This window comes from Pseudovirgaria hyperparasitica (genome assembly GCF_010093815.1).
Source record: "Pseudovirgaria hyperparasitica strain CBS 121739 unplaced genomic scaffold EJ05scaffold_16, whole genome shotgun sequence".
In the NCBI taxonomy this organism is placed as follows: domain Eukaryota; kingdom Fungi; phylum Ascomycota; class Dothideomycetes; order Acrospermales; family Acrospermaceae; genus Pseudovirgaria; species Pseudovirgaria hyperparasitica.
In genome coordinates, this window is record NW_022985564.1 from 794,166 (window position 1) to 814,050 (window position 19,885).

A 19,885-nucleotide genomic window follows, 5' to 3' on the forward strand; every position below is an offset into this window, starting at 1 on the left:
AGTGGTGGTGATACGTGGGAAAGAAGTATAACCCCTTGTTCCGTTTGTGTACCTGTGCGTGCGTGCTAATTAGAGCGAGAGATGCGATTTCCTAAGAGGGGAATCCAGACCTGAGAACGTCAATGACTGTTCGTAGCGATGACTCAGCAGTAATAAATGGTATGAGCGGGTATGGAAGGTATGACTACGGTACACACACCCGTCCATGCGGCATGATGAAACAGCGCCGTGAATAGAACCATGGTCATGTGGTCTACGGAAGGTGGAGACGACTAATCATTATTGACACGTGGAAAGTCGGGTCAAGTCAAGTCAGGATTGGTAGTTCAACGTAAAGGTGGAATGATTGTACGCGTACACGACGGAAGTTCAATGAGGTATTGTACACATATGCTGATGAACAGCGAGTGAAAAAAAATTTGAAAAAGCCGCACCATGGAAAAGACCCCGAGACCAGATGCAACGCTAAAAAAGACTCGAGTGTATTGAAAACAGGATACAGGGATAAGTGAAACATACGATTGGACGTCAGAACGTCCAGAGGAAAAAAGACATATATCGTTAACCCAGGCTCGTGATCACGTGAGCTGCGTCGCCCCCCTTAACTCCGGCCCATCGCGCCTTAGGCGCTACAATGCATGCGATGGGGCTTCACACAATTGAAATTCGACGAGCGTTGACAAGGCATATCCTCGATGAAGAAGCACGGTGCGCTACCAAAGCAGTCCGCCGAAGATAGCGATGCAACAATCGTTCAGCCTCCATAGGGACTGTTATACCTGTCCACAAGGTCGAACGTATGCGGATTGCTCGTCAAACCAGGCTGCGTGCATGCCAACGTCGTGTCCAACGTCACTCCAACCCCTGAATGTGGATGACTGATTAGATTCGAAGAGGAAACGCGCGAAAGGGAGCTTGCGTACCCGATATCTGAATGTGGTGTGTAGGAGTTGATTGGAAGAGGCCACTGGCAATTTGGGCCCAGATCGTACTGGTAGCTGAGATGTGGGAAGGTGCCGGGCTCTGAGGTGTATTCCTCAGAGGGTGGAGCGGAGAAGTGAGAGTACGAAGAGTGTGCATCGCTGACTGAGATGGGTGAGGGATTGGAGTGCGGACTTCCGGAGCGCGTGGTGTCATGCTGGAGGCTGGGTGTGTGATAGCGACGTACAGCAACAGGCACACTGGTAGAGCTGATCGGGTGAGGAGAGTCGCGAGCTACCCAGTCCTGGGTTGCACTTGAGCTTTCTTCGGTGTAGTGCACCCGTCGACCAAGCAGGTTGTTCAACGAAGTCGACGAGGTCAGCGTCTGGGAGTCTTCTGATGAGGCGTTTAGACAGGAATTGACTTCTGCTTCGGAGACGCCCTTTTCTCGCAGTAGTGCTCTCAGTCTCTTGTTCTCGTCTAGCACCTTGCGAGCAGCAGCTTGGACTTCAGCAGAAGCCTCAATGCCAAGCTGTTGACATGCTCTGTACTTCTGCTCAAGCTCCTGGAGGTACTCCTTCCGGCGAGCACGCGATCGGCGCTGGTTGTCGCGGATGCGTGCGAGGTTGTTCTTCTGTATAAGTGGTTAGTTGACAAGCGTACTGAGAGCCGAGAGGGAGAAGAGACGTACAGGAATCTTGCTTTCGCCCATGGTGTCCAGCAGTCAGTAGTCAACAGTCAACAGTCAACAGTCAGCATTGGAGGTCGAAGTGGAGCCTGGATTTCCACAGGGCATGACGGAGGTGTTTATAGTCTTGAGGGAAAGAAGTGGAACCGCCACGGCTGGCACACCATCTTCAAACAATTTGGTCCGAGCATTTTTGCAGGGGCGCAACGTGGAGTGGCATCAAGTGTGGTAAGAGGTTGAGGTGGTGAGCAGTTCAGGTTCAGGTTCGGGTTTGGTGGTGGATTGATTGATGGATGGATGGGTGGATGAATTAGTGGGAAAGACGCACGAGCCCATCCGCTTTCTGCTAGCGGGCCAAGTAGGGCCGTTGTTAAGAGGCCTTGGAAGCAAATCGCGCAGCACAGGTGGCAGCAGCGCTGGGAAGACTTGCGGCAGCATGAGGGCACAGGGCAGAGCGTAAATTAGAAAAATATAGGATCCCAGAGAGTAGAGACGGCCGGTACAGGCACCCGGCTGAGGCACGCGGTAGAGAAAGGAGAGGCACCAGAAGCAGCATAGAAGCAAAAGTAGAAGCAGAAAAGCATTCACTCTACACAGCGCATCCCTGTTTTGCGTCGACGCCGCCTACACCATCACCAGTACATACACTTCTTATCACCTCTTACCTACCCAGTAGCTCCCGAACACATCCACGACCTACGCCTATATAGTATATCACACACTTGACCGCATCCCTCTTCTACCCTTGTTCCCTCCCGCAGCTTGGCTGCCAGTGCTGTTCCTCCCCTGTAACCATCTACACTACTCGCCGCTACGCAGACTGCACGACACTCCACTCTACTTGCCTCACCTCTCTTCCAATTCCCGTTTTGTCTCTGCTCCCGGGCGGAGATGGTGATGAAGATCGAGCACAATCATGTCGGCCGCGGTTCACGACGCCCCCACCCTGCGAGCCAGACAATGATACACGTAGGATGATTATACTGTGTGCAGGAGCAGTCGTCTGCATAGATGGCTCTGCTGGTATGCTCCTGTCTAAGAGTCTATTTTTGCTCTGAGGACCTAGTACAATCCACTAGCATGCATGACGAGGGCATATCTCAACGCATGAGAACTTTGCCCTGAATGTCACAAATCTAAAAGTCAAGATTCCCCAGACGTAAGTATCAGGCAGGGGGCATAATCTTGGGTGGCCCGGCATCATGTTTTCCCTGGCTGGTGTGTTTACGTATTTACCTCCTGGGAATGTCGGAAAGGATTGTTTCGTCGAGTCAGGAAGGCTCATCAGCACACCTGCGACTTTGACGGCTAGCAGCTGGATCAAGTCTCTCCTGATGATAGCGGGCGTATGGTGTCAGAGGCTCAACAAGGCCATGGTGGATAGAGGACGACTCGTTTCGGATATCCGTCTACACCTTGCAAGTAAAGGGTGGAAAGGGCGCCAGGCGTCATTTGTGTTGCTGTTGAGGTGGTAATTGGCCAGACAGGTCCCACACGGTGCATCCTGGGCCCCGTCCGAGATGGAGGCATGGAAAGTTGAAACTGCCATCAGCGGGCCTTTGCTGTCTGCAAGGGCAAAGGCATGCAGTATGCTCGTGCTGTCTCCTAGGGCTGGCTCTTCGAAACCAGTTGCCGGCATAAATGTGCCTATTTACGGGTGTACCGATCCAGAGTCCTCGTGGGCGGGCAATAACACAACCTGGACGCTGGCTGGCCAACCCCAAAATCAATCGAACCCCTGACGGTCGAGCCATCTCCTTGATTTTGCCGACTATCTGTTGAGCCTTATAACGCTAGATCCTCCGCTAGTCCGTGTTGGGCTAGCGTATACCTATAGAACATTCTTCGCATCTTCCATGTCCAATATATCGCTCGAGCCCTACACCTCCTCTAACCCAGGCGGAAAATATGCCACAACGCATCTCGGTCTCATCGTTGATCTCTCTCGCCCTTTTGCTGCGTGGCGCGGGCAAATTCAACGGCTCGTATTCGTGTGTCCTAACAGACATGCACAAGCTATGTGCAGAGGCCGGCTTGTTGAGGGGCAAAACTCTGCAGAAGGCGTGTATTCCTCCTCGACAAAGATCAAGGTCAAGGTCAAGGTCAAGGTCAGGGTCAAGATCTCACAGTACATGAAGGTAGAATCTCTCATTAGGTGCGCAGAACTGCGGGCTCACGTGCGTCTGTACTGTGGTGGATGCGGGAGCTATACATTACAATGGACTGTTTACGCGCAGTTGCAGGGCCGCGGCTGATGCCGATACACCAAACAGTCAATTGTACAAACTCCAGAGGCTGATGATGATACTGAGTACTTGCTCACTGCTAGGGGTCTGGTGCGGCGTGGTGTTTGGGTGTTTCCATGGTGTTTGGGTCCATGATGCGACCGAGGCCAAGAGCCCAGTGTGAGGGGTGAGGCAACCCCCACCTAGCGATACTACCTAGGCATGTATGTCCACTACTACAGTACTATGAGTACGGAAGATTCCAAGGTTGTATGCAGCATGATAAGATGATGTGTGGCAGGCATGCATGATGGAATCTGCAGGGGTGCATGGCAGGGAGGCGTGGTGATATGACGGATGGCATGCATGCGAACAGACGATGGCCGGGTTTGTCTAATACTGAAACAGCGGAGGAGGGAGTACATAATTAGTAGGAGGGATGGTGTACGGGAGCCTCGGGTCAATCCAGCAATTTACTCCCAGTAGACCATCCATACTGTCTAGGGAATCATAGTAGGTAGAGGTCCACAGGTCCACAGGTCCACTACCTTAAGGTATATAATTAGTAATTATAGGTAATAAGGTAATACCTAGGTACCTAGGTAAATAAGTAAGTAGGTAAGTAGGTAGGTAGGTAGGTCTGTAGTATACGTACACCAGGACACAAATAACGTATGTACCTAGGTAAATGGGCCTGCAGGTCCATACTCTTACCTGGTATGTCTTATGTATGTGTTACTGCAGCCGGGATAATGCCTGGCAGCTATCCACGTACAAGGGAAGCCGCTATGGAGATGGTGTGACTTTGTACAAACGGTTCCGCCCGATGTGGAACTAGTGCACATCATGACAGGCATATCCCTGCCTATAAGCCTTGGCATGGCTGTCGACAAGCAAGAGCAAGCGTGACTTAGCGTGCACACACAGGCCACTAGCGTCCTGATAGCGCCCTGTAGCGTCGTTATGGCCGAGTGTGCATTACTATGTACAGTAGTCCGTGGGAGAGAGGCGTATGATCAGTTCATTAATACCATCATCACATGATCAGCCTTGCACAAGCTTTGAGCCTCACCCACTCTGTCACTCTCTCTCCCTCGCAACCTTCACCCTCTCCCTTTCATGGTTCTTCCTTCTAGAACACGTCTTCTGCCGCCAACGTCCTGCACATCAGCCATTTGACACGTCGATTTGCCCCAGGATGATGCCAACATCTCCTTTGCCCTACCATCAATCATCTACCCATCTTACAGCGCTGTAGCCTCCGAAACCCTGGAAAGTCCGAAACTGAAAACTGGAACTATCAACTGTACTATGTATGCAAGTGGAACACGATAAGTGGAATCTCAGAGCCGTTGACAGTGGACTGATATAGCAGCCTTCTAGACCACGACCAATCCAGGTACGTACTAATGCGATTATACCGAAACATCGCTCTCGCCGTCGCCGTTGCCGTCGCCATTGCCGTCGCCCAAAGTCTGCTACTATTATTGTGCTTGATATCATATTACCATTCTCTGCTTCCTGTAGGATCGTGATGCTCCAGCATCGATTGCTTCCATCATCATATGTCACACTTGGCCTTCATGTCTGGAACTGCCTAGGTGGAAGGCCGAATCGGGACGGACGCTTCTTCGATGATCGACCTCGAGCAGTGTCGCCATGAATGATCGACATGGCTTCTTCACTGCCCCGCCGCACCTTCCCTGGCCTGACTGGGATGATGCGAAATGTGAAATGTGCAATAATATGAAAAGTGCGCTGGGCGCACCCTCGACACGCAACTCACCGCGTGGGTTGTTTTTTTGGGCGGGAGGGCATGGCGTGGCATGGCGGTCGGTAATAATTGTGGCCGGTCATGTCCCCGTCCAGTACAGCGCCAACCACGATCTGGTCCGTGCGGCAGCATCGCACCATCGCACCATCTGCACGACCTGCAGCACCACCAGACTTGCACCTGCCTTGATCGATTCTACTGACAGACATGGACAGGATTGGCAGTCACCACCTGCAAGTTGCCAACAGAGTGGACAAACAAACAAACGGAGACAGTTCCTTCCCCACAGAGAAGCTGCACCGTCACCGTCACCGTCACCGTCACCTCCGCTCTGTCCACGTGCTCCCGAGCGTGTTCTGCTCTGCTCCGCTCTTTCCTGCTCAAGGTGCTCTGCTCTTTCCTGCTCTTCCGCATTAACGCCTGACGTATGAGCTTCAAGTCCGGTCATCTCCGCCAACCATCCACCAATCATATCCCCGGCTTTCCTTGCAGCGTTTAATTCCCCCCAACTCAAACTCAACGCAGGCAGCTTCCATCTCAAGGTTCCCTCTTGCTTGACGCATCATCTATTACTGCATTTCTATCAATATACCGTTCTCCCTCCTACCAGGCACACCCGTGTGTTGTCGGGCAGCTGTAGATTCTACCATGATGCTCTTGTTTTTTCAATTACCTGAGTCGTCGTGGCGCCAGAGCAAGATCCTTCCGTTCCGAGCCTAGCATGACTTTGGGCTCATCAGCCCTTTGTCGGCCATCTTCGATCAATCGATCTCGTACCTCAATACTACTGATAACGGTCGGTCAACAGAACAGTCGTTCCATGCTTGCGCTCAAGTCCACTATGCGAGCACGAGTACGTCGCATTCAACATCATGTCTGTACCACTACCTGTGAACATACACACGTCCTCTTGTCTAGGTACCGTTGACGCCGTTCGACGTTGACTGCTCATCCTGGACCAGCGGTGTGTTTGCCCAAGCTATTGCTGTTCTATTGCTATTGCTATGGATATGGCTATTGCTGTTATGGCAAATGCGGCATGGCTTCTATCAACGTGGCAGATGCTTCTAGCGCGTCTAACGCTCCACACTAGTTACTAGTTGGCCTATTTCCCTTCCATGTTCTATTCGATCAATTCTCTATTCCCAGTCCTACTTATTATGTTCTTGTTCCTCACGACACAAGCAAGCATGGTTAGAGATTGACCAGGTTCCTCTGGTCATGCCATGCTTCCAATGACACTATTCGTAGCCTGATCTGGATATTGCTCAAAGAACAATGCTTCTTTTCGTGCTGCTGTGATGCATCATGCAGATAGATGCATGATCTTGTGGACGCTCTTGGAATAGCGGATGCAGCTTGCGCAATTGTGGTTGTGTGAGGGTCTCCGCAATCCCAACCTGACAACACAGAGATGGCAAGACCCTTGTCTACCGCTTTTGGTAGCTAGTATAGCCTCTTCACCGCAGCTCCTCTGCATTACGATAGTCTCAATACTATCAATTACTTTGGTTGACTCTAACACTGGCCTCGATGCAGGCCAAGCAATAAGTCTTCCAATAAATATTGTCAATACACGTACATCAACACATCATTCGAGCAGATGCAATCAAAAGCCAAGCGCCGAATGTGCATGATGTATATGCAGAGTGAGTTTCCCAGAGCAACTGTCAAACCTGACCGATGAAAACGGTTCTTTCCCTTTCTGGAACTCTGGGGTAGATCCGGAGATGGATGGTCCGCCTCCCTACTTGATATTACTGCAAGTGCACGCGCCACGCTGATGTGGCGGTGATCGACAGAATCCCCTCGAAACATACCTTGGTCCACTGGACCTGAGTCTGGAACTGGTGCTGCATCAGGATCTGGAGTGAACGCTACCGGTAACCCTCATCATCCATCATCGCCAATCACCCACTATGAAAACTCTCCATCTTGGTTCGGGGTCGCCGGCACCCGCAACCCTGATCTCGACTCAGGAACTTGGTGATCATCATTTGCTCCTTCACCCCACCGAATCTGATGTGAAAGCTGTAATGATGAGCGTTGAACGGGTAAACGTTAAACGGTGAACGTCGAAATCTTTGCCTAAGCTCCGTCCATCTAATACCACCCGGCGACGAGCACGACGCTGTCCCGGTCCCCGTTGCCGTTCCCTAGCCTCGCACCCACCACTCTACCAACTCGTGCTCGACCTAGGCGACTCATGCTCGACCCGGACGACTCATCGCAATAACTGCCCCTTTTTCACCTCATCCCTTTCCATTGAACGCTGTCAATCTTTCTTGCTGCTTAGAGTGCCTTGCTGCTTCGAGTGCACAACACAATCTACAGCTTGTTCTTCTTACCTGCCTAGCCTCGATTGGAACTTTCGATACATACATACATACATACATACATACATACATACATACATACATACATACATACATACATACATAAACCTTATTAGATTGAGATGTGTTATAGCGATACTCTTAGTATAATGATATGATACTTATAGACGAAATCCAGATCTTACTACTCAATTAAGACGTTATGACGATGAATTTAACGTAGCTATATTCGTATTACAAAAATGGGACTTAATTATATACATATGTACATATATACCTACTTTGCTACACTTTCTGTAAGGAGTTACACTTTAAACAACGCGGCACTTATTATAGAGTCGGAGATATATACATACATGGCTATCTACTACGTCCAAGCATAAGACATATATTAAGCATATATAATCTACATATAGATTCCACATATAGAATCCACATATATAACACGTAAATGTATATATAACGGGGTCTAGAGAATGTTATACGATCGAATAATAGATACTAGCTACCTGTTACTCCTCCTATACACATTTTCTAAATCCATGATATATCTATTTCTACCTTAAGACGCTACACTGTCATTATAAGCTATCGATATACATACACCCTTCACCCTTTAGATACGACAATACATATACACGCTCAGGCTCTAGTCTAGACGCCATAATAAACACGTCGTCGACACCTGACTGGCTACCTAACTGTGTGTTCAAGCTTTGAGAACTAGACGATTGATCAAATATTATGAGGTCCACGTATCTAAGCTTTGAGAACTGGATGATTAGTGGATATTACAAGGCCTGTCTACTTAGAAGTGGGATTTGTTTCATTGGAACGAAACGCAGTCAAGTAAACTAGAGTGAACTAGAGTGGTAATTATCTTAAGATAGCTTGCACGACGTCTAATGCCTTGGTGGAATATGCGAAGAGTGATTGTTTTAGCATTGACTGCTTAATACCTAGACAGACAAGACATTGATACATGGACAAACAGACAGTCAGGTAGTCAGGTAGTCAGGTAGTCAGGTAGTCAGTTAGTCAGGTAGTCAGGTAGTCAGGTAGTCAGTCAGTCAGTCAGTCAGTCAGAACTACGTCTATACAACTTGCACTTGCCGTCAACTAGACCTCCTAGTCTTTGAGTTCTATAGAATATGGCAAATTCCCTTTATACTCCTGTTTCTATTCATCTTCTACTCTGTCTACTTTATATATACAGCTCTTTAACATACATACACCCACATAGACTCTCTCTTACTCTCTCTCTTACTCTCTCTCTCTTACTCTCTCTCTCTTACTCTCTCTCTCTTACTCTCTCTCTCTTACTCTATATATTCTACTCTATATGCGTATCTCTAATTTCTATATCTACATCTCCTTTTATCTTGTATATATTCTTCTATTTATATTCTTTTCTACTATCTATAGCCTCTTAAGCTCTTCGGTAGGGATAACATGTATATGTAAGAGTGGTAGGAAGAAGGCATTCATTACCTCGTTGACTTCACTGTGTATATTTCCATGTATTGACCTCGTGCTTGTTATTTATGTGAGTTATAGGTATGTGGATCAACCTATCTACTTGTCCGCTTCCTTGCTTGATTTCTTGTTCTTATGCTACGTACGTAACTATTATAGTGCATATAATGCGACTATGATAAGTATCTAGTTCGTAGAACATGTGACTTCTTATGACTTGTATAGCTTCATGTATATATATGGTCTTTGCGATGGTAAAAGTAGATTCTATAATAATTTTTACTCTATAACTACGCATCTTTATATTACTACCACGGGACTTTAAAGAGATATTATATACTTATATACTTAGATGTACTAATAAGATATAGTTAAATAGAATAGTAGTCGTAGAGTAGGGTAGAGAAACACGAAGTGCGAATTCTAGTAGCAAGGATATACTATAGTATAGAAAGAGAACTTATATGGATTTTGTACTACCTATATAACTCTTTAATACGACTAATTAGATTTTTATAGAGAATACTTAGAACGAAGACCTGGAGTATATACATTCTATATAGGATTCTACCTAGTATAATAAGCGGAGCTAGACTATTCTTCTATCTCTAACCTTTTTAAGAGCTCTTTTTAATTCTTATCTATGTCTTTAGATATATTCTTTCTACGAATTTAAATACTTTAAGTTATAAACTATAAACTAGTACTATCCTTAGAATAGATACTTAATAGATAATTAAGACAACTACTAAGAGTCTAGCGAACTAAGATAGCTCTCTATACTCTTATCTACTAGAAATATTCTCTATAAACTTAAGTTTATCTTATGTTCTTTTCTTCTATAAGTTTATAGAGATCTAAGAAGAGATTAAATATAATAAAGTAAGTAGAAGAGATATATAGAAGTAGAAGCAAGCATAATCACAAGATAATATATCCTAGGTATAGTACTTTCTAACGAGCCGTTATAGTAGATAATCTTCGAGATAGATAATATGTTGTTTTTATATGATACTCGATACAAGCTATAAGGCTTATTGACAACCTTGAATCGTCCAAGCATAGAGCCATGTAATATGTTGTGCTGAGTGTGTCGCGTCCGAACCGAGAATCGATTGTTGATGCCGTTCTGGACCTGAAGTGAATATTAGCGTGGCGGAAGTAAACATCCCACCCGGCCCCACCCCACTGTACCCCGCGCTCGCTTCGCGCTAGCGTGATCGCAATTACTAAATACGGCCCTCCGACACCCCACATGGTTCTTGCCGCCCCGGCTCGGTGAACATGGGTGCACTTCGTTCCATATATCTGGACTTATCACTTCCTCTCATTAATGGCTCTAATATTACTTGATAGTTCTTACACTGGATGTCTCTAACTCTCACGCAGGCGCTGAATCACGACGGCAGATGATCGTGCGTTATCCATCTGCCAGCCAGTGGGTCTCCTGCAACTTCAAGCTCGACGAAGGATGCTTGCGATAGCGTGAGCCATGTACGCGCACGCAGCGACAGGCTGAACAGCTCCGAGGCGCGCAAGAGCTGTCTTGAGAGGGCAAAGTGTCGATTTGCAGCCCAGTGAGCATGCTGATAGGTTGGGTCCGTAAAACGTATGCATTGGGCACAGGCCTCGGTAGAAATATCCTATTCGTGCCGAGTAGTGCCCTATGTCCAGACATTTGCCCTCGCACTGTGCAGAAGACGAAGAGCACGTATCAAACTGCGTGGCAGCGAGCGACAGACAAAGGACTTACTGCAACTGGTACTGTCAGGGACGTTCACCGTAGATGTATGCGCACGGGCTGACTGCCGACTCCTACGCTGGTTCTCAGCTGTCTGACCATGCATGCGCTGCGAACTCTGGATATACTTGCATGCATAGCGCGAACGAGCCGGATGGGGTGTTTGGAAAACAGATACGGGCGTTCGGCGTCTACGGGTGACAACGTGCTTGCAGTGACTAGATGCTGACGAACAAACTAAAGACGCCGGCGTCACTTTGCTGATGTCTAGCAAGCGCCCGCTTCGACATGTGGAAGCAGGAAGGCATGGAGTCGAACATTATTGTGCGAACGACAAGACATGTAAGTGGTGTGGACGTGGATGAATGCTAATCTTCTATTCGCGGTAGTATCTGGGTGTCGATCAAGCAGCTGCTCTGAGAGTTGCGCGTATGCATGAGCAGGGAGCAATTGTGTCTCCAAACAGACCGTTCGTGCGGCCGCGGACAGGGAAACCCAAATGGGCGTCTCATTGTCTATTTTGATGCCCCTCAGTACTGGTGTTGATCTTACGAAGACATGCTCATGTCCATGTCCAGATCCACGACTAGAAATGGCCAGTTCACTGACACTGTCGGCGGCAGCTTGAGCTTTTGGGACACTTCCCACAAGGTTCCGCCTAGATGAGCGGGGTGATAGTATAAGTTACCTGGCTAGCGTCGCCGGCGGAGAGTGCCTAATACCAGTTTGCATGGGCCCTGGGGGCTGGGAAGAATCCCTTTCGCGAGGATATTCCTTTACCTCGGTCACAATTGTCACTAGAGATACTGATATTTGAGTATGTAGAAGTACTGTCTACTCGCAGGTCTGCGTGATATGTTGGTGATAGGAAAGATATTCAATTGGAGATATCGTAGTAGTATAGAGCTAGTAGTTCGCTGCCAGGTCTTTGACTTTGTAGGAGGAAGCTATTGTATCTTATCTTGGTCTGAGACATACCATAGCTTTGAGACACTCAGGACCCGCCGCGATAGTTTTCGTGTGACGTGCTCGTGAGAACATGCTGATAGAAAACGGACCTGTGGTTAGGCTGCAATCAACGATCAACGAGCTCGACGGTAGGTTTGTAAACATATCGACAAGAGGCTACCATAAAAGAAGACGTCCTTTATCGGTCTAGAAGGAATATCGTTCGTGTTGAGGTTACATAACATATAACGGCCCGTCATGACTTCCGTCCAGTCGCAGAGCACAGATCTTATTCCTGTCCAGACAACAGGAACAACATACTATGGCAGTCCTAGCAGTCTGTCAAGTTGAGCCAGGGAGCACATTCGTAAGAATATGCGATTACCGCCTTTAGCCAGGGCGCCAATCGCAACGCCAACCCAAGTAAATGGGTAGAGAGATGTAATGAAAGTTGCCAAAATGGTCGAGACAAGAAAACGAAAAGAAAGAGCGGTCTTAGACTGTGATAATCGATGACCACGAGAAAGGCAGCATTAAGTCTTGTGACACTAAAAGGTGATATAAAGTCTGACCGTCAAGTCTTTTCGCCCTGTTTCACTCTGGGAGGTGATTGGTGATTGCGAGATCCGTAAACTGAGGATTCCGGAGATTAACCAGCTTCACAAGTACTGACAGACGTGGATTTCATCCAAACTCTGTCCAAACGCCTTTTCATTCCCATTTCCTACATCAGGGTGCATCCACAGCATCCGCTCTTCTTCTCGCCATCCTCCATATCCATCTTGCTGCGAGTATGGCCGATGGCTCCCTGTCCCTGGGCTCCTCCCCATGACGACATCTCCTTGTTATATCTGCGAATTTCCCTTACAATATCGTAGAATGAGTTGTCAACGTTGATGCGTGATTTTGCGGACGTCTCGATAAATTTGCATCCGAATTGTCGTGCCAAGTTCTGGCCCTCTGATAGTCATGAGTCAGTGTCCGGACACGCAAATGGGCTCGTGGGAATTCAAACCTTGGGTTGAGACCTCCCGCTCTGACTCCAAATCGCATTTGTTTCCAACGACGATGATAGGGAAGTAGTCCTTATCCTTTACTCTAAGGATTTGTTGCTGGAACGTCATGATTTCCTCAAACGATTGCCTCGAAGTTATCGAGTACACCAGTAGGAAACCTTCGCCAGTCCGCATGTACTGTTCTCTCATGGCAGAGTATTCCTCTTGACCGGCAGTATCCAGCACATCAAGAAGTGCAACTTCATCGTCAATCACGCATTGCTTGCGGTACGAGTCTGTACAGATTCCGTGAGATTAGCGTATGATTACTTCTGAGTTATCTTGAGAAGAAGCGAACCTTCGATTGTTGGATCGTACTCATCGACGAAGTGACTCTGAATCAGTTGGATAGTCAAACAAGACTTGCCCACACCACCACCTCCGACTACGACTAGTTTGTATTCGCGAAGAAACTGTGATAACGAGCTTATTTAGTGTCCAAATTCTTGAGGATTAGAAGTCATTGTTGCTAACCTTGGAAGCCATATTGCGAGGACTTGATGGAGGACACTTTGCCGTCGTTGGTTTGCGATGTCGATGTAAGGGACGTCGGTTGGCACTTGCTGCACGGTGTATCTACAGTAGCTTTGGGCGGTCAAGAACGGTCCGAACTCTAAGAAGCAGGGAAGACGATAAAATCCGCGGAAGGAGGAGGGTACAAGATTTCGCACGACTGAGGGAGCGTAGACGGATAAGAGCGTGAGAGATCAATCACAGCTTTGACCAGGAGCGGACTGGGGAGATGGATGAAATGAGAGAAGCAAGATGGTTGGGCGGAAGAGATGGTGGAGATGGAGAGAAAGGCTCGGTAGGTGGTATAGATGGTAAAAGTTGCAAGGTTTTAGCTAATTCGATAAGAAAGCACGGCCGCTAAGAGAGCCTTCCCTTTGGCTTCCCACCCTTCCTTTCGCGGTGCCCAAGACCACTCTCCTAACCACGAAGGGCTTGTTGGTCTGTTTCTCCTGCACGCACATACACACACGCACACACACACACACAACACATACACACACACGCACACACATGCACACATACACACATACACCACTCTACGCTTGTCTCGTCCCTTTTGCTGGACATTACAACCAAGACGGGCGGCAATGGACAGGCAACCTGCATGGGTTGGCTTCTGCCTCACTTCAGGCTTCTTCTTCGCCATGCCTGGTTGGCACCTCTCTCTCGCAGCCACACAACAGACGGAGATGCGTGCTGCATTGTCACTTGTCACGACCACATCCATTCTTTGGCTCCATACTCCAGCCAATTGCGGTGCAGGCGCCATGACCATGGCTATTACGGTGAAGCGACCGCCGCGCGCGTGTGCAAGGGCTGCTATCTGTCTCTCTTCCAAGGTTGGTTGGTTATGGCTACTGACTACATAGTATCTGGTTCACTACACCCACATACACACACACACGATAACCTCCGAAACTACTTGCAGTCGCCGTCTCGTACTCACCGTAATACCTCGCTCCAGCATACTAAAAATAAGCCACCTCCACGTGCTTCCAGAATGAACGGCAGAAACCAGAGACTCGGCGTTCCGATGCCCTTTCGGGGCATTTCAAGGTTCCTCGTGTCTGTAGGGGCAATTGGTCGCAAGCATACCCCTGCCCTTGCGCATCTCTGCACCATCTACTATGTATGCTTTTAGTAGTGATCGCCGCCACTTACAAAGGGGTCGAGTACGGCTTGTCAACTTCGCTCATCGCTAAGGCCCGGTCCTTGGACATACGTGTTATTAGGTAGTTGCTTGGACTGCAAATGGCTGAGAGGGGGCGGGACATGGTAACCACATATCTGCAGACCAGACTGCGTCCATTCATCATAATCGCCTTCTGGAATTATTTTCGAAGAACGAGTAGACATCATGTGCTTCACAACGGATGCGGGCGATCATGCAAGATGGTGGGCTAGCGGGTGTGCTGTGATACACGCACACAGCAAATTCTACCCATGACTGGGTGGCCCCTGAGCGCCATCTAGCGACCACGCGCCCAGAGTGCCAATCGCATCCTCGATACGAATCGATCTCGACTTCTCCAGCTCACGTTCAAACGGCCACTTCAGTACTATGGCATGTGGTCATGAGTGGTTTCTTTGACAATATGTCGTTTTGTACTGCTTATATAGAACAGATGGTCAGTAGCCGTCATTAATCTCTCCGACAGTCTCGTGCTTCCCAGTATTTAGCTCGACGATGCTAATCGTTCGTGTTGCATCGCTCCAGGCGTTAGCGAAAGCCAAAGGGACAGGGAAGGGCGCCCTGTTCCCCCTTTTAGCCATCTTCGAGAAGCAATGGAGGTTGGTTACCTCACTCTACAGCTACCTTACCCCAAGTACGAACAGCAATTATATTTCCGAGTGCCTCGCTGCCATTCCTCTCGGCATCTGTTGCCCATGTTGTGCCACTGCGGGCAAAAAATCCATCGGCGACATTTGTCAATTTGCACTTCGGCCGCTTCTATTCGTCTCGGATTGCTGAAACGTACCACTGCACTATTAGGTCTTGCAGAACGCATGGCAGCATGTTCCCTGCAAAGAACAGGTGTTTCCGACAACGTCAGCATTGAGGAGTCAAATACCATGTCAGGCTCACTCTACGCCTCCTAGTCGTCGCGTGGCGAGCAAGCCTACAGATCCACTGCTGAAAGACTAGCCCTTACGATAGTATAGCTTCGATGAAAGACCTTGGAGCTATACTTGATAAGCTGTACACAATATTCGAGTACTTCGTCGTTGGCACGTTTGCCTCGGACAGCTGCCTTGACTGATAATAGGAAGATCGTACAGTTCGAAGATATTTCGCAGTAAACCTTCCCAACCTCAGCTGATACATTGACCAAGGATTTGACGATCCATAGTTACAGGGATACAGCCGGACATCCTGGCTTTACATTACTACTTCTCAGCGTTGTTGTCCGCTTCCAGCGCATCATCTTCGTCCTCGGTCGATACTCTATGTCCCCGAACAGCCTTTTCAACTTCAGGGACCAAGCTCTCCATGAATTCCAAATCCCGCCCAACCAGTGTGACTGTGTTACGATCCTTGCCCCACCTAGGATAGCTTCCAACCTTGATGCCTTTGGCCTCTACCCTACTGGCCAGTTCGGTCAGGTATTCCGCAACTGCACTTTCTGCAAGAGGTGTGGAAAATAATAATCTATAGACGCCTTTGCCTTCGGGGTCGGTCAGGCGAGGTAATAGACTAGCTTTTAATCCCATCAGCATCTGCTCGAATAGCCTAGGAACACCTGGTAATATGTGGACATTTCCATTGACCACACTGATTGGCACCCATAGTTCGTCTGAAACGAACACGACTTGGTCCTCGAGAGGCCTTGAATTATCGGTCGGAAGTATGATCATCCGTTTCTTTGCATTCAATGCTGGCGATGGCACATTCCAATCAAAGTCAGGTTGCGATTTATGTGGTCTTGATAGCCTTTTCATGCGCTCAAATGCCTCTGTATGCTCCTTTAATGGTAGGTCAAAAGCTTTTGCTATCGATTGGTAGGTGATATCGTCGTGCCTATACATGATATGGTTAAGCCGATACCAATACAACTACCCAGGTCATCACTTACGTCGGACCGATCCCTCCAGATGTGACCACCATGTCGTACGTCGTCGACATGCGCCTCGTAGCCTCTACGATCTCTGCCTCGTCATCGGCAATGACCTCAATCCTCTTCAGCTGTATCCCTAGGGAGAAGCAGTACTTGGCGAAAAAGGCCGAGTTCGAGTCTACTGTCTATGATCACAATGCATCAGCATTTGAATGCAGCCTTGTTTGACTTTTTAACACTAACCTTCCCACCCAACACCTCGTCACCAATGATTATGCATCCTGCCGTATGTATCATCGCCTTCTGTCGCTCCGCAGCCATTATGCTTGCTGGCGCCGGATGCACGAGCGAACTCGTGAGACTCGATGCCGCTGAACGGTGCGCGTAGTTGGGAATCGGGCGGGAAAGGTGTCGTGCTAGTTGTGAAAGTCTGCTGTACATGGGAGACCGTGCTACCTAGCTAAGCAGGTTGGCGATCTAGCTACAGGCGAAGTTTCGGAGGAGCACCGTGTGCTTATTGGGTGAGGTTTAGGAAAGTGTAGAGAGGTGAACAGAGGAGGAGGTTTAAGGCCTGTCCAGCACCCATCAAGTCGTTGACGTGATGTTCAATGTTCTAGCGTGCGGGTAGCTGGTGTGGAGCTCGTCTGAGAGCTCATGGATGGCCGTAGTACTGGGCTGGGTACTTATCGATAGCCATTGCGAAGTGATCCATCTGTGCGGCCATTTGGGACGACAACTACAGACTTCTCAACGGTCAAACTGTCAACCTTGTCTTTTCATACTGCCTCCCCCAGGCTGCCCAATTTTCGATAGACCTCAATCAGATAAACCTGCGCAACATGGTTCGTCTTTTCCGTACATAATCGTTGAGTCACGACCATCCCTCGACAGACCCCGCTTCTACAGATGCCTCATATTCCAACCCTAGATACATACGCTGTTGCTGATGCTGCGTACGTCAGGCTTCTGAATCGCGTCTATACCTCTTCTCCCAGGAGACTAAGGATAAGCTGAAGAAATTTCGTCTGGGCACATCGAGGGCGAAGGATGCGCAGGCAGTCATATGTATGATCTCATGGCGGCTATCGTGAACTGGCCTGAGGCTGATGAACGCCGACGCCAGAAGACCAGATCGATAAGAAGACCCTCGAGATCTCTCAGGACGATGAGGAACAGACCTACACGGATATGACACAGTTGGGAGAGGACTTGCCCGACCATGCGCCGAGATTCGTCCTATTGAGCTATCCGTTGACATTGGTATTGACAACTGCCCCCCAATGGCGACGTTACCAGTTGAGTGATGCTGATGTGTGCTTGCGATAGGACTCAGGAAGGCTAAGCGTGCCATATGTTCTGTTATACTACCTACCTGCGACGTGTAATAGTGAACTGAAGATGCTGTATGCTGGCGCAAAGGAGTTAATGAGGAATACAGCGGAAGTCAACAGGATCATCGAAATCGATAGTGCAGAAGATCTGGAAGAGATTGAAGAGACGTTGAAAAACCAATCTTGAAAGAGACTCCTCAAGCCAGAACTCGAGACTGCACAATCGACATAAGCACGGCGAAGAAAGGGTTTCGCCCATACAATGATCTAGGAATATGGCCAGGTTACTGAGGGAGCCATTTCGCACGAACTTACATCTAAGCCCACAAGGTTGATTTCCACATGCTTGACATGCCAATACTATAGACATAACCATTATTCGACTCTAGTTCAGATCTCATTACTAAAACATATGTTGACCTACGACGGACGCATGTGCCAAGTCCCACCAACTTTTCTTTCACGGTTTGGGATAATACAATGTGGCCGAACCTGAAGGTTTATCCTGTTGGAGGTTCGTGAGATCAGCCATGGTTTACATCTGAGTCCTGTTTACCGTCCGCATTCTGCAACGCAACACCCACTTCATCCAAGACTTCTCAAGGTACAATCATAGCCTCCAGCTCTGAGATATCATACTAGCAACGAGAATTCATATGATTCTCTCACCTTCTATTCCTGAACTAGGTACGACAGTCAGGAGGAATTTGTCCATACTAGATTCAAGATGTTCGATAGGCCCCTGGAACACGATGAGACATATAGCAAAGGCAAATCGATTGCCGTTTTGATATCGCAGAGATCGGTGGTAAACGTCACAATTCTATACTGTCTCCTTGATGACCCTCATACACCTTAGTAATACCACACCATCAAACCAATATTGCTGAATAGGTGGATGAGGAGCGTGTGTGTAATTAGTGAAGGTGAGCGCATATTATTCCTCTAGGACCTCGAGGGGACAGACATGGAACTGTGGGCTTAGCCCCGATCGTCTGAGACACACCTCGAAACCACTGATATATGACCTCCTGTACCGTCTCGTGCGGGTAGACTTCCAAAGGTAGAATTCTAAGCAGCTTTCTGTTTCGCAGTATAGTGTTATCTTGTGGTTATTACTCATGACGTTCATGAGATTGAAGATCCTCATCGTAAATACCGGAAAACAAAGACGATCACCATCATAGCTCATCATGATTAAAATTGCGAATTCGTTGTTTGAATAGCACATTAGACGGCTGACCCATCAGACACAATGCCTATTTGGATACTCAGATTTACCTCATAGCTTGGGTAATTCAATCAGCAGAAACAAGCCTTTCAGCACGGTTGTCAGGCAAGAACATGAGAGTTATTAATATGTAAAAGCAGTACTCTCGGAACTTTTGTTCAGTTCCGAAGAAATCCACGGCGGAAACTGGTTTGGACGAGTATTGTTGCCACGCAATGAGCTTCGATGATTCTCGGAGAGACTCGTAGCTTTCCATTTCAGGAGTGTGCAAAAGCTCCATCCTCTGCAGAGAGATGATCATGTAAGATGGCACAAAGCTGCCAACAATCAACTAGGGTACCCCATAAATACATAAGAAGCAATGGTGAGGATTGACAGGGGTCAATCATGAGGCTGATAATGAACAACATGTACTGCTCGCTCATATTCTGACTTTTCAGATTGGGTATAACATAATGCGTACATTTTGCCGACAGCATGATTTGGGTGACTTGCATGTATCTTCACTTGCTTCTTCACGTTCAATCTGAATCACACCTCGTACTGTATATGATACCTAGTGGTAATGGTCATGCGGACTTGCTAGGAAG

General features: G+C 48.1%; 5 protein-coding genes across 5 annotated transcripts; 2 read left to right on the forward strand and 3 right to left on the reverse strand.

Moving 5' to 3' along the window:
• Positions 1-333: 333 nt before the first annotated feature.
• Positions 334-1,879, reverse strand: EJ05DRAFT_479587 (uncharacterized protein). Its single transcript, XM_033744703.1, has 3 exons — positions 1,613-1,879; positions 924-1,555; positions 334-864 (listed from the first exon to the last, which is right to left on the reverse strand). The coding sequence occupies exons 1-3, from the start codon at positions 1,631-1,633 to the stop codon at positions 774-776; spliced, it is 744 nt and encodes a 247-aa protein (XP_033597070.1). The 5' UTR covers positions 1,634-1,879; the 3' UTR covers positions 334-773.
• A 3,271-nt stretch (positions 1,880-5,150) lies between these two features.
• Positions 5,151-6,184, forward strand: EJ05DRAFT_146529 (uncharacterized protein). The gene has a single exon (XM_033739286.1). The coding sequence runs from the start codon at positions 5,494-5,496 to the stop codon at positions 6,037-6,039; it is 546 nt and encodes a 181-aa protein (XP_033597071.1). The 5' UTR covers positions 5,151-5,493; the 3' UTR covers positions 6,040-6,184.
• Positions 6,185-12,514: 6,330 nt separating this feature from the next.
• Positions 12,515-13,827, reverse strand: EJ05DRAFT_146557 (ras-domain-containing protein). The gene is made up of 4 exons (XM_033739287.1): positions 13,639-13,827; positions 13,463-13,577; positions 13,125-13,400; positions 12,515-13,069 (listed from the first exon to the last, which is right to left on the reverse strand). The coding sequence occupies exons 1-4, from the start codon at positions 13,648-13,650 to the stop codon at positions 12,834-12,836; spliced, it is 639 nt and encodes a 212-aa protein (XP_033597072.1). The 5' UTR covers positions 13,651-13,827; the 3' UTR covers positions 12,515-12,833.
• Positions 13,828-15,624: 1,797 nt separating this feature from the next.
• EJ05DRAFT_469093 (3'-phosphoadenosine 5'-phosphosulfate sulfotransferase) lies at positions 15,625-17,422 on the reverse strand. The gene is made up of 3 exons (XM_033742896.1): positions 16,977-17,422; positions 16,752-16,918; positions 15,625-16,696 (listed from the first exon to the last, which is right to left on the reverse strand). Exons 1-3 carry the CDS (start codon positions 17,172-17,174, stop codon positions 16,066-16,068), a joined length of 996 nt encoding a protein of 331 aa, XP_033597073.1. The 5' UTR covers positions 17,175-17,422; the 3' UTR covers positions 15,625-16,065.
• A 76-nt stretch (positions 17,423-17,498) lies between these two features.
• Positions 17,499-18,513, forward strand: EJ05DRAFT_479593 (actin depolymerizing protein). Its single transcript, XM_033744704.1, has 3 exons — positions 17,499-17,598; positions 17,696-17,993; positions 18,060-18,513. Exons 2-3 carry the CDS (start codon positions 17,922-17,924, stop codon positions 18,249-18,251), a joined length of 264 nt encoding a protein of 87 aa, XP_033597074.1. The 5' UTR covers positions 17,499-17,598; positions 17,696-17,921; the 3' UTR covers positions 18,252-18,513.
• Positions 18,514-19,885: the final 1,372 nt, after the last annotated feature.